Source organism: Scomber scombrus, chromosome 18, assembly GCF_963691925.1.
Source record: "Scomber scombrus chromosome 18, fScoSco1.1, whole genome shotgun sequence".
In the NCBI taxonomy this organism is placed as follows: Eukaryota; Metazoa; Chordata; class Actinopteri; order Scombriformes; family Scombridae; genus Scomber; species Scomber scombrus.
In genome coordinates, this window is record NC_084987.1 from 1,132,324 (window position 1) to 1,146,339 (window position 14,016).

Genomic DNA, 14,016 nt, shown 5'->3' on the forward strand with positions numbered 1-14,016 from the left:
TGAGTTATAACAACAACTAATATTACCAGAAAAACCCACATATGGAGAGTATTAGTGACAAAGTCGATGCTGTTAGTAACACAGGTGGAAAAACTCTGTCCTGTGCGTATTCTGTCATTGTGCCTCCGTCTCCTCGTCTCCATGGTAACAGCAGGTCCTTCAAACTTATTATTTATTGACCCAGTTAGCGTCAGCAACATTACCTTCAGGTTTGGTAAATCACAATGCGTGTGCTAATTAACATTCACATTTTCTCCTTGTAAAAACGTCTCATAACTATTAAATGGACAGCGCTTATTATCTTTAGTAGATCAGCTTGCACATTTTTTTGCAGGTGATGTCAAGTTTGCACGTTTTTACACACGCAGACCTTTAGTAAATCAGACCCATAGTTAGGGCTGGGCAATTAATGGAAAAATAATCGAAACCGACATTTAGAAACTCTAATGGACTTAATCTTGCTCATGTCAGTTAATGTTGGTGTTCACTGTTGCCATGACAGTAAAGGTTGCATATCTTTAATGATAATTTGAACCCAAACCATGATCTTTACATCGTTCTAATCAAGTAAACTAGACATTAACCACAGCGTCACACCTTAAAACAGCATTATTTTCCCTCCCTAAAGATCCTCATGTGTGAGGGCAGCAGCGTAAAATACAAAACTAAAGAAACTGTGAAAATAAATGATCGTTCATCAAAGGAGGAGATAATCGTTCATTCATCGTAATCGAGGTTAAAAGTTCAATTAATCGTGATTTAGATTTTTGCCATAATCGCCCAGCCCTACAACTTAATGTGAAAATCTTGGTTGATGTAGAAGTGCACTCAGGGTTTGGTGTGTGAGACTTCAGAGATCTATCAGCTGGTCTGTGATATGCTGAGGTGTGTGAGGAGGTGGACTTGTCTCTGGACGGGATCAGCCTTACTGAGCTTTTTGCAAACAGGATGTTATGGTACAGATGGAAAAACGACTAAGTCTCACCGGCCACCAGAACTGAGCACAGACAACATTTCTCAAACCCTTCGCACCTATCGAGACGCTTTTTAAAAACACTTTTATACAATACTTTGAGTCGACTGAAGAGTTTCATTTCAAACAAACAAAACATCTTACTGACAATGTAAAAGACTTCCAGCAGAAGAGAAGTGATCATTAAAGGCTGGAAGGGTTTTACTGTGAAGCAGCTGCAGCATCTTAAAATGAAACTCTTCAGTCCACTGAGGGAAAAAAAACCTCCATCTTCATTCATTTTGTCTCGGGTTGTTTACTGATTAATGGGAATAATGCTCTGCTCAGGGAAGCCTTGTCTCTCTGACTGCAGATCATGTTGCATTTAGTTTTATACCAGCAGATGGTGCTATACATCCAAATATGACCATGTAGACTCGCTGTATTGGCGCTTTTCCACTACACAGTTCCAGCACGACTCGCCTCGGTTTTTTCTGCGCCTCCATCAGGGATACGGTTCACGACAGTTTCGCAGAGCCGTGCTATGACAACCCCGCCCACGTTGAGTAGGTACTTTTTGTAATGGAAAAGGTTCCTGGAACCGTACCGAGTCAAGGGCGAGTCGGGCTGGAACTGTGTAGTGGAAAAGCGCCATATTTCAGACACTCTTCACAATATACTCTGCTGTTTCTGTCCACACTGTTGGAGAGAAATTATGAGAAAGCAAAAGGGTGAGAATGAAAAGTTTATATTGGATTTATGGCCTGGAAAACTCAATGAATGAATCGTATTTGTCGGAAAAAACGAGTTTTGTAATGTAGTGAGTCGCGTTAGCTTCCTTCAACAGTGCAAATTTGTGTTTTGGTGGAGTTCAAACTTTGTTTTTTTCGGGACTTAAACTTGAAGAACTTGTGAGAAATAAAACGAGGTAATGTTCTTGGTAGTTAATGTAAGACGCATGTTGGACCTTTGTGACTAATGATGTTTCACTAACAGACAAAATGACTTCAGATGGAGATTTTTTTGTTTTTTTTAACAGATCTGTCACTTAAAACCAAACTAAAATAATGTGTCAGTGTCAACAGACCTGGTGGTGATCACAGCATAAAAACAACAACTGTGTAGATTTCTATTATTATAGTATTAATGATTGAAGTGTGATCAGCTGTACAAACACAGAACCAATTGATCGCAACACAACTGGACTCAACTGAACTGAACTCTACTGAAAATCTAGAATAGAAGAGTAAACAAAACCTCTCTCTGTCTCTGAGCCCTGAGGTTTGGCAAAAGTGCTTCGTTGATGCGATAAGTTGGCCAACCGGTGTCACTTCCTGTCGCTCCGTTATTGCCTCGGACCCCGACCCGCCAACCCACTGATCCAACCAATGATAGGAGAGCTGTGTAGGGGGGCCGATCGGGTCTTTCCTTAAAGCCGATTGGCCATTCAAACATGACAGCAGTTAGATCCCAAAATGCTGAGAAATAAGTTTTCCTGTTGATTTTTTTTTGTATGTTTGTGATGTTTGTCACGTAGCAGCAGCTGATTGGCTGCCATGTGATTTTCAGTTCAATCAGCATTTTCAGTCACTTTATCAAAGGACCATACCTGTGTTTTTGTTTTTGTTGTTTTTTTTGCATGTTTAAACACGAATGTTTGATGAATATTTACGTCACTGTCAACCATTTTCCAAAATGTGCCGATATGTTCAATCTGCAAATGAACCTGCATGAAGCTGAAAATGATTACTGTCAGGTAGCATCCATACCTGCCAACCTTTCAGTGTCTTAAATATGTAAGATTTTATTTTCTGGTTCTAAAAGTTGTTCTAATCCACGTTTGTAAACAAGGTGAATATTGGATTTAAATTCATCAGGGAAAATAAATATCACTCTAATGGATAGATGTAGAAGTAGTATGCAGCTATTTATTAAAATGCTAGAAACTTAATATGCAGATAATATATTAGTTGTTGTGTTCACAGTCTGTTGCATTTCCCCAAAGTGGCCAAAAATAATTAATAAAGCTTTAAGTCGTTTTAGTCGCCTACAGTGAAGTAAAACTGAAACATGATGGGTCAAATCAGAAAATGCTTGGATGATTTTGACTATTACTGTGTGTAATGTTATGTTAAGAGTTAAAATGACCAAGAGTAGAACCCTGAGGAACCCCACGAGTTAATGGATGATCGTGTTTGTTTCTACTGGATGAGGAAGTAAATGCTTAAACGATCGTCACAACTACCTAATAAGTCAGATGATATGTTTACAGCTCGATCTGCTGACCAAAAAAACATTGTCTGATAATATCGGTCCAGCTGCATGTAGATTTTCATAGAGATGGCTTCCTGTAGCTGTAGAAAAAAAACTAAACCACATTCAAAAATATAAACCACTGTGTTGCAGTTTGGAAAACAGCTGGCAGCAATGAGGGGTGGACGTGATTAGTTGTAAACAGGCTTAAACTTCGGTATGGCCCTTTAAAGTGAGTGTGATGTGAGCAGAGTCGAGCAGTTTTGCTGAATTCTCCAACCCGCCTGTTGGTTCAGAAAACACCTCGAGAGAAGATAAAAGCCCCGAAACAAAAAGCAGAAAAGACCGAAGAGTCGGTGAACGTCTTCAGAATGAAACAGAGATCACGCTCGGTAGAAAACCAGCATCTACACGCTCGCATCCAGCGAGGAATGTCCACCATGCGGACTGTGACAGATACAGTGTCCACAAGTCCATCACAGAACCGTCACTGTTTAGATTAAATCATGGAGGAATCTGAAGCATAAAGAAACAGTTCCTCTGTATGTAACATCAGAGAGGTCAGAGGTCAGACTATCAGCCCTTACCACTGATGTAAACAATGGACACAATCAAACCAGAACTGCCAGTTCAGTTACAGATCCACAATGGTCCTTTGTGTTTGTGTCCTGAATTTGATGAAAAATAGTTCATCGCTTTGATATTGATGGAAAAATATATTCAGCCATGAACAGACTTCCAGGTGCAGGAGTTTGATGTTAGAGTTAAAAAGTCTAATTTCTACTGGAACCGCCTGCACCCAGACCTTTGTCACAGTGTCTCAATGATTCACCGACTGTGTTAGTTTCTGCAAAGATGTCGTGTTGAACAGTCTCCGTCCTGCGTCTAAGAGAAGATACCAGAGAACCAACACTGCGTCACGTACGTCGACATTTTCTCATCTTTGAAAGCGATGGATTCAACTTGTCCGTCTAAAGTCTCCATCTTCATGTTCCTGTTGTTGTTCTGAGACATTTGTGTGACAGTTCTACCTTTACATCCCGTTCAGTTCCAGTGATTAGTTTGAGCTTGAGATGTGAGCATCCCTGACCTACAGCTTTCTTTTGTAGATCCACGGACACTTGTTAGTGCATCTTTACAGAGGTATCGATAATTACAACGTTACTTGTTTGGCAGTTGATGGACAGAAGCTTGTTTTCCATTCAGATAACTCTACTTCCTCCTGTCCTTTCAGACGAGGCCCACGAACCGACCCAACATCATCGCGGAAGTTTCAACAACAGACAACAAACCACAGCTGCATCTTATGGGGAAGTGTGAGTGAATCTGTTTGGTGCAATAATAATACTGTAATATTTTCATATTGTTGTATATTAGACAAGCTTTCTACGGTGCAGTAATCATTATCAATAATAGGGCTGGGTATGGGCGAAATAAATCGATACCAAGTAGCACAGAAATGTCTCCTGTCAAGCTGAAAATATGACTATTTGTATGGACTTGCTCACAGCCAATCAACACAAGCGTTCTTTGATTTAATGCGACATGTGATCGGCCCACTTTAAAGACTTTCAAGTGGTGGCTTCTATTCACAGGATGGGAATCTAATGAAGTACTCAGTTGGTATCGGTATCACTTTAAGGGTCCTTGGATTGGTGCTGATATCAATACCCAGCCATAATCAATAATAATAACTTGTATTAGTCCTATAATACCACAAACAGATTATAGACTAGGGCTGCAACTAACAGTTATTTTCATTATCGATTGATCTGTCAATTATTTTCTCTAATAATCGATTAGTTGTTAGGTTCAGAAAATGGTCAATAGGACTAAAAGTACCAGAACATATGTAATATATAGTATAATATAGTGATATACTGACTTAAAATGATTAATGGATTATCAAAGTAGTTTTCTGACTGATTTCCTTTTTGATTCAGCTCTATCACAGGCTTTATTTAGAGCTTATTATTATTATTATTATGCTTATTCAGAGCACTGCCTAACCCTAGTGAGCTGCAGTATGTCTATTATCAATCATTGTACAGTGTTTTTCTGCCGTCACTGGACGACACTGGAGTGAGTGAGAATGTTTTCATTAGGATGAGCTGAGAAGGAGCTAAGTTAGCTGAATGGAAAGCAGAGCGGAGGCTGTGGAGGGGTCAAAGGTCAGTGCCAGGTGCCAATCAGGTGGTCAGATTGTCTTTAGTCTGATTGGTCAGTCGCCACAGGAGGAGAAGGAACTGTAGTGTGAAAGTAGATTCTGATGATCCAAGGATTTATTTCCCCCGTCTTCACTTCTGTTTAGGGTTCATTTCACTGACGCTGCGTTCAGGGAGGAGAAACGTTCAAAACTGCTGCACAACAGAGCTGCGAAAAGTCTCAAACAGCTTCGGAAAAAAGAAACTCTCACACAGGACATTGCTGCGTTATTCCTGAAGAGTTTGGTTGATATCTGAACTCTGAATATCACAAGTAGATTCAGGAAGACTGCGGAGGTTCTGGAACCGGTTTGAGATGTTTCTTCACCAAAAGGTTTTCTCTGTAGACTTTTGCGAACATCTCTACAACGTTCCTGATCGTCGTTGAACGAATCTGGAGTTTTGACCACAAACTGACAAACGTCTCTCTGTGTTTTCGGTCAAATCAATGAACATCGTCCGAGTGTTTCTGGCGGCGGTTGTCGGGGTTTGCTGGCAGTGTTAGGACTGGACAGCTGCTGATGGAGGGAAGAGGGAGGAGGAGGAGGAGGTGGACAAGAGGAGTCAGAGGAAAGAGGAGGTGATAGTCACAGATGGAGAGGGAGTAAAACAAGCTCTTTTGTTTCTTGCTGCAGGTAGATGAAGAGGAAGAGGAGGGGATTGTAGGTTTCCAGCTTCAGTTTTAGCTTTCTTCCTCCTTCAACATGAGTTCCTTGAAGAACTGTCCTCCTTCTCCTTTTTCATCTGTTCATCCCACCTTCTTTCTCTTCTCCTTCTATGTGTCTTTGGGCTCCAGTTTGCAGGACATGTCAAACAGCAGGTTCTGGTTGTCGATCACCTGAAGCTGCCGGACGTAGGCCTTGGTCTGGAGGTGGGACGGTGACGTCTCCGTATCTATGGCTACCAGGAGACAGAAAGCAGACAGTGATGTAATGACACAGTTTCACCACCAGATGGAGACAAAGGTCAAACATTACATGAAGATCTCAAACTGATGTTCACTGTAACTACAACTACAGATTATTTTCAACATTGATTCATCTGTTGATTATTTTCCTCCACGGTTTCCTAAAGTTTTTGTTTTTGTTTAATTTTATTTCTGCATAACAAACATGCATATCTTCCAGTAGCTGAAATCAAATAATTTGGACGTTGTTTTATAAAAATGTAATCAAAATGATTAATTATCAACAGTAACTAATAAGTGTTGATAAGATGATGAATTCATAAATCAGTTAAACTAGATTTAAAAGCAGCATCAGGTTTGTTAAAATGTACATTTAGTATTTTTGTTGGTTTTATATCATTTGAAATGACATTTGCACCATTTTTTACCAAAAGTAAGACTGAATGCTCCTGAAAATGTCAAATGGTGTAACCACAAAATAATGATACATATTACATATTTGATCACCTAGAGAGAAAGAAAGAAAGAAAGAAGGAAGAGGAGAAATAAAGGAAGGAGGAATACGAGAAAGAAAGAGAGAATGAACAAGAAGTAGGAAGAGAAAGAAAGAGAGGAGGAAGAGGAGAAAGGAAGCAGCAGGTTCCTGATCTCCATGGTAACCAGAGTAAATGTAATATCTAGAACAATTGTATTCCATTACCTTTATTTAATATAAAGTTATAATGTAAGATCATTCCAAACTAGTTGATATGGTGTTTTATTGACTATTTACTGTTTTTAAGCAAGTTGAATTATTTGGTACAAAGTTTTTATGGTTACACCACTTAGACATTTTTGCCATAATCCTCTAATATATTCTCTCTAAATGGATTAAAAGCAGAAATTTGATGCTGGGTCCACAAAACAAGAATGTGTGCAAGTTATTCATACGTTTATTTTATCATTTTAACCCTTTAAATTTAAACTAAACCACATGGAGACAAAAACACCTCATTGACCTATTTATTTATGCGCAGGCAGTAAAGCTGTTCGGTCCGTTTGTTTGATAGAAACATGTTGTGAGAAGTCTGACGAGTGATGTCAGAGGTCAAAGGTTAATGCAGCAGCAGCAGCGTGTCGACACACGAACAGGTAGAAACACAACATGGTGTTATAATGTCGGCCCTGAGGCCTGTGCTGTACCGACAGCAGGGAGGAGTTACCTAGCTGACTGCTCCTGTAGCGTCTGATCGTCCTCACCATCTCCGCCACTTTATGCTGCAGAAGAAGAAAGAAAAGCAGGAGGGAGTACGTCAAGTTCAGGGGAGGACACATCTTTAACAATGTGTTGTATTTATAAAGCTTGTTATATTATCCATTGTGTCAAATCTGCATCTGAAAAGTAACTAAAGCTGTCAAATAAATGTAGTGGAGTAGAAAGTACAATATTTCCCTCTGAGATGTAGAAAGTAGCATCACATGGAAATACTACAGTAAAGTACAAGTACCTCAAACTGTACTACAGTAAAGTACAAGTACCTCAAACTGTACTACAGTAAAGTACAAGTACCTCAAACTGTACTACAGTAGAGTACAAGTACCTCAGACTGTACTACAGTAAAGTACAAGTACCTCAAACTATCTACAGTAAAGTACAAGTACCTCAAACTGTACTACAGTAGAGTACAAGTACCTCAGACTGTACTACAGTAAAGTACTAGTACCTCAGACTGTACTGCAGTAAAGTACTAGTACCTCAGACTGTACTGCAGTAAAGTACTAGTACCTCAAACTGTACTACAGTAAAGTACTAGTACCTCAGACTGTACTGCAGTAAAGTACTAGTACCTCAAACTGTACTACAGTAAAGTACAAGTACCTCAGACTGTACTACAGTAAAGTACAAGTACCTCAAACTGTACTACAGTAAAGTACAAGTACCTCTAACTGTACTGCAGTAAAGTACTAGTACCTCAAACTGTACTACAGTAAAGTACAAGTACCTCAGACTGTACTGCAGTAAAGTACTAGTACCTCAAACTGTACTACAGTAAAGTACTAGTACCTCAGACTGTACTGCAGTAAAGTACTAGTACCTCAAACTGTACTACAGTAAAGTACTAGTACCTCAGACTGTACTACAGTAAAGTACTAGTACCTCAAACTGTACTGCAGTAAAGTACTAGTACCTCAAACTGTACTACAGTAAAGTACAAGTACCTCAAACTGTACTACAGTAAAGTACAAGTACCTCAAACTGTACTACAGTAAAGTACTAGTACCTCAAACTGTACTACAGTAAAGTACAAGTACCTCAAACTGTACTACAGTAAAGTACTAGTACCTCAAACTGTACTACAGTAAAGTACAAGTACCTCAAACTGTACTACAGTAAAGTACTAGTACCTCTAACTGTACTACAGTAAAGTACTAGTACCTCAAACTGTACTACAGTAAAGTACAAGTACCTCTAACTGTACTGCAGTAAAGTACTAGTACCTCAAACTGTACTACAGTAAAGTACAAGTACCTCAGACTGTACTGCAGTAAAGTACTAGTACCTCAAACTGTACTACAGTAAAGTACTAGTACCTCAGACTGTACTGCAGTAAAGTACTAGTACCTCAAACTGTACTACAGTAAAGTACTAGTACCTCAGACTGTACTGCAGTAAAGTACTAGTACCTCAAACTGTACTACAGTAAAGTACAAGTACCTCAAACTGTACTACAGTAAAGTACAAGTACCTCAAACTGTACTACAGTAAAGTACTAGTACCTCAAACTGTACTACAGTAAAGTACAAGTACCTCAAACTGTACTACAGTAAAGTACTAGTACCTCAAACTGTACTACAGTAAAGTACAAGTACCTCAAACTGTACTACAGTAAAGTACTAGTACCTCTAACTGTACTACAGTAAAGTACTAGTACCTCAAACTGTAGTTAATAATAATCTGACTCACCATCTTCTCAAAGTTGACGAGCTCGCCGTGAAACGTCTTGCAGCTCTCGTGAAGGAACGTCAAGTCTGACAGAGACAGGAAACAGTTTAATAATAAAACTTTATTAATAAAACAATAAAACCTTTCATACAAGAAATGCACCAAGTCAGCCTTCTCACACAAAGCTATTAAAGAACAAGCTTCCTTCTTTCCCTCCATCTGTCCATCCTCCCTTCCTTCCTTCCTCCCTTCCTTCCTTCCTTCGTTCATTCCTTCCTTCCTTCGTTCATTCCTTCCTTCCTTCCTTCCCTCTTTCCTTCCTTCCTTCCTTCCTAAGGCCTAAGTCCAGCTGTGTTTCATGGACACTGACATGATTTATAACATTTATCTCTCATTTAAAATGTATTCATTAGTTCATGTAGATGTTGGAATATAAAATAAATATATCTGATAAAGTGGGTTTAATTGGTGCTGTGACTGCAATCAGTGAAAAAGTAACTTAAGAGATATAATAATAAATATGATATAATGTTTTAGATATGATCAGTGATGTCATTACATCCCATATGACTGCATCACAGGAACAAACAGCTTTAATCTCTTCTTTTAACCACTTTATTCACTTCTATCCATCTTCCTCTGGTGGTGTTGCCATGGAGACGTACAGCTTAAGGCTCCACACACACACACACACACACACACACACACACACACACACACACACACACACACACACACACACACACACACACACACACACACACTCAGGCTACAGTGTGTACAGTAATCTCATTTAAAAGTCTTTTGAAAGCGGAGCGGAGGAGAAGAAGAGCAGCGATGAAGAGGAGGAGAGTCTTTGAAGTGCGTTGATTAGCCAGAAGTGCTAATTAGCGAAGCAGCTAACGATAAACGATCCGCTAATGAACTTCCTTAAAAAAAAAAAAAAAGATGTGAGGGAAATGTGAGTCTGGTCATGTGACTCAGAGGAGACTCAGGACCACTGTGTGAGCCTGTGTGTGTGTGTGTGTGTGTGTGTCTGTGTGTGTCTCTGTGTGTGTGTGTGTGTGTCTGTGTGTGTCTCTGTGTGTGTGTGTGTGTGTGTGTGTGTGTGTGTGTGTGTGTGTGTGTGTGTGTGTGTCTGTGTGTGTCTCTGTTTGTGTGTCTCTCTCTCACTGTGTGTGTGTGTGTCTCTGTGTGTGTGTGTGTGTGTCTCTCTGTGTGAGTGTGTGTCTCTGTGTGTGTGTGTGTGTGTGTGAGTGTGTGTCTCTGTGTGTGTGTGTGTACCTTTGAGCAGCAGAGGAGTGAAGGGGATCAGCGGAGGTCTCAGGCTGGTCATCAGGTCTCTGTAGGACTTGTGGTTCCTGGACGGATCCTGTTGTGAGTAATAAAGTTATAAACGTTATAATCTAATGTAGGTAAAGATGTTTATACGTCACGTTAACGACTAGACGATATTATATATATATTAATTGCTTGTTTTGTGTTTACTGTTTATATTCGATGTAAAGTAACGATACATGAAGTAGAATATGATTGGTCGAGGTAAATTCATGATTTTAATGGAAAAGATGAATATGATGATGTGTGTGTGTGTGTGTGTGTGTGTGTGTGTGTGTGTGTGTGTGTGTGTGTGTGTGTGTGTGTGTGTGTGTGTGTGTGTGTGTGTGTGTGCTACTCACCGCGGTGCTCTCAAACTGCTGAAACTGCTTCCTGAACTTCCCGGGGAGACCCTGATCACACACACACACACACACACACACACACACACACACACACACACACACACACACACACACACACACACACACACACACAGACAGACAGACAGACAGACAGACAGACAGACAGACAGACAGACAGACACACACACACACATACACACGAGAGAGAGAGAACAGATCATAAATAGCCGACCACATACGGCAGGAAAAAAAACTCGGCAGCACATCTTAAAAAATAAGATGAAGGTCCAGAACCAGAGTGTTGTTGGTGTGAAACACACACACACACACACACACACACACATACACACACACACACACACATACACACACACACACACATACACACACACATACACACACACACATACACACATACATACACACACACAGCATTGTCGTGAGGCAGGTGTGTGTGTGTGTGTGTGTGTGTGTGTGTGTGTGTGTGTCTGTGTGTGTGTTACCTCCCAGGTGAGTCGTAGTCTGCTGACAGCAGGATTGTCCAGACCCAGAACCACAGCGAGGAACGACAGCAGGTCCTGCTGCTGCTTACAGCTGAAACACACACAACAGTTATCTAACCTTTAACCTTTACACAACGACGAGCATTAAGAGACTAAATGTTGTTTTTAGTGTGGAACGAGGACTCACAGTGCCGCGATCTTGATGAACTTGCGGAGCAGCTGGACTCTCTTCGGCAGCGACTGACACTGCAGGATCTCCGTGGCGACCCAGTGCTGCACCTCGCTGCAGCGCTGCAGTACCAGCTCCAGGTTGAGGGGGCGCCAGCGAGACTGCTCTCCGTGAAACACGTAGCACACGAACTCCACCTGCAGGAGACACCAACGAGGAAGAAGACACATTATTTAACCCTCCTGTTGTCCTCGAGTCAAGGAAGAAAGGGAGGAAGAAGGAAGGAAGGAAGGGAGGAAGAAGGAAGGATGGAAGGGAGGAAGAAGGAAGGAAACGAGGGAGGAAGGGAGGAAGGATGGAAGGGAGGAAGAAGGAAGGTAAGGAGGGAGGAAGGGAAGAAGAAGGAAGGAAGGGAGGAGGAAGGGAGGAAGAAGGATGGAAGGCATGAAGAAGGAAGGAAAGGAGGGAGGAAGGGAGGAGGAAGGAAAGGAGGAAGGGAAGAAGAAGGAAGGAAGGGAGGAAGGGGCGGAAGAAGGAAGGAAAGGAGGAAGGAAGGAAGGGAGGAAGGAAGAAGGAAGGAAAGAAGGAAGGAAGGAAGGAAGGGATGAAGGAAGAAGGAAGGAAAAGAGGGAGGAAGGAAAGGAGGGAAGGAAGGACTGAGGAAAGAGAAAAGGAAGAAAGGGGATGGAGGGAGGAAAGAGAGAGGAAGGAAAGAAAGAGAGAAGGAGGGAGGGAGGAAGGACAGACGGAAGGAAAGGAGGAAGGAAAGGAGGAAAGAAGGAACAGTCAAAACAGACGGGAGGACGACACTAAGGTTAAAGCCATATTGAGTTCTTTCTAACCCTTCGTCTACTCTCGCTGCACCATGAATGTTTCAGAGCTAACGTTGTGTTATCGCTGCTACTAGCTGCCGTCTCTTTCAGATCAACACATGGCTCCCCCTCGTGGAAGAACAGAGCTATTACAACTGGCAGAGGTGAGAAGTAAAGCATTTGTACGTCATTACTGTATCTTTACTTTACTTGAGTATTTATTTTTACGACTTTTTACGTTGTCAAACAGGCTCGTTACTTGTTTAAACCATTTTGGGGAAACAAGCAGAAACTCGGACTTTGACTCACTGACCTCGTGCACACAGCTGAAGAGCTCCCAGTCGAACACCACCAGCTGATTGGACACTTCCTCCGCTGACATGTCGTGCAGTTTGCTGTCGCCCGGCGTCCAGTGGATCTCCTCAGGAAGAGGAAGCTGAGGATGCAGAAGAAGAAAGACACATAGTTAGTTTCAGTGTGTAACAGAAGTAAAGAGTTTAGCTCTGTGTGTAAAGTGCCTTGAGATGATTTGATGCAGTTCATTGTTTAGCTGTATGTCTGCTGTAAAAAGCCTCTGTCCTCTACCTGCTCAGCACCAAACACACACAGTTATCTGCAGACTAGCTGCTGAACATAGTGGAGCATTTAGATATTTCCCTCAGGAGTTGGTAGTAGGGCTGGGCAATTAATCGAAAAATAACCGAAAATCGACATTTAGAAGCTCTAATGGACTTAATCTTGCTCATGTCGATTAATGGTGGGGTTCACTGTTGCCATGACAGCAAAGGTTGCATATCTTTAATGATCATTTGAACCCAAACCATGATCTTTACATAGTTCTGATCAAGTAAACTAGACATTAACCACAGCGTCACTTAAAACATCATTATTTTCCCTCCCTAAAGATCCTCATGTGTGAGGGCAGCAGCATAAAATACAAAACTAAAGAAACTGAAAACACATAATCGTTCATGAAGGGAGGAGATAATCGTTCATTCATCGTAATCCAGGTTAAAAGTTCAATTAATCGTGTTTTAGATTTTGGCCATAATCTCCCAGCCCTAGTTGGTAGAGAGTAAAACAGAGCTAAAAGAGAGAGAATATTGGACTTTATCTAAATGTGACGTCAATAGACTGCCGGCCACTGATTGGTCAGAGAGTCAATGGAAGAGTCATGAGCCGTCCCACACAGGAATCAAACCCGGCATTTTTAAATACCAACAACAGCGTTACAGAGATTAGTTTCTCTTCTCTTTCTTTGTGTGAGACAGAAAGCCTCATACAGCAGCAAGTACACCATCGCCTCCATGTCCTCCATTGTTTATGTGTTTGTGTCACATAACGTGACTAAACTCTTCATAATGACGGAACATATGAATCGTTTTCAACAATGGAGGAATAAGATATTTCAGGCTTTGATACAAGACTTGTTAGTAGATCAGTTCTTTGTTTGTTTTGAATCCAAACATGAGATTCATTGACAAAAAGAAAAATACAGAAAATCACCAGATTGAGCTTTAACATCAATCAATCAGTTTCTCACCAGTGATTCCAGTTCGGAGGCCTCGCAGGCGAACAGGTGAGTGTTGACTCCCAGTGTGGTGAAAACGG

The 14,016-nt window shown here is 41.1% G+C and overlaps 1 protein-coding gene across 1 annotated transcript in view; it reads right to left on the reverse strand.

The window, feature by feature from the left end:
- Positions 1-6,184: 6,184 nt before the first annotated feature.
- Positions 6,185-14,016, reverse strand: part of rapgefl1 (Rap guanine nucleotide exchange factor (GEF)-like 1) — a 37,730-nt gene continuing 29,898 nt past the window's right edge. Inside the window, exons 8-16 of the mRNA XM_062438135.1 lie at positions 13,949-14,016; positions 12,719-12,841; positions 11,612-11,790; positions 11,425-11,515; positions 10,919-10,969; positions 10,524-10,611; positions 9,261-9,325; positions 7,519-7,573; positions 6,185-6,309 (exon numbers count right to left, since the gene is read on the reverse strand). The exon at positions 13,949-14,016 is cut by the window's right edge and continues 30 nt beyond it. Coding sequence (XP_062294119.1) covers positions 6,185-6,309; positions 7,519-7,573; positions 9,261-9,325; positions 10,524-10,611; positions 10,919-10,969; positions 11,425-11,515; positions 11,612-11,790; positions 12,719-12,841; positions 13,949-14,016 — 845 coding nt within the window. The remainder of the gene's footprint in view (positions 6,310-7,518; positions 7,574-9,260; positions 9,326-10,523; positions 10,612-10,918; positions 10,970-11,424; positions 11,516-11,611; positions 11,791-12,718; positions 12,842-13,948) is intronic.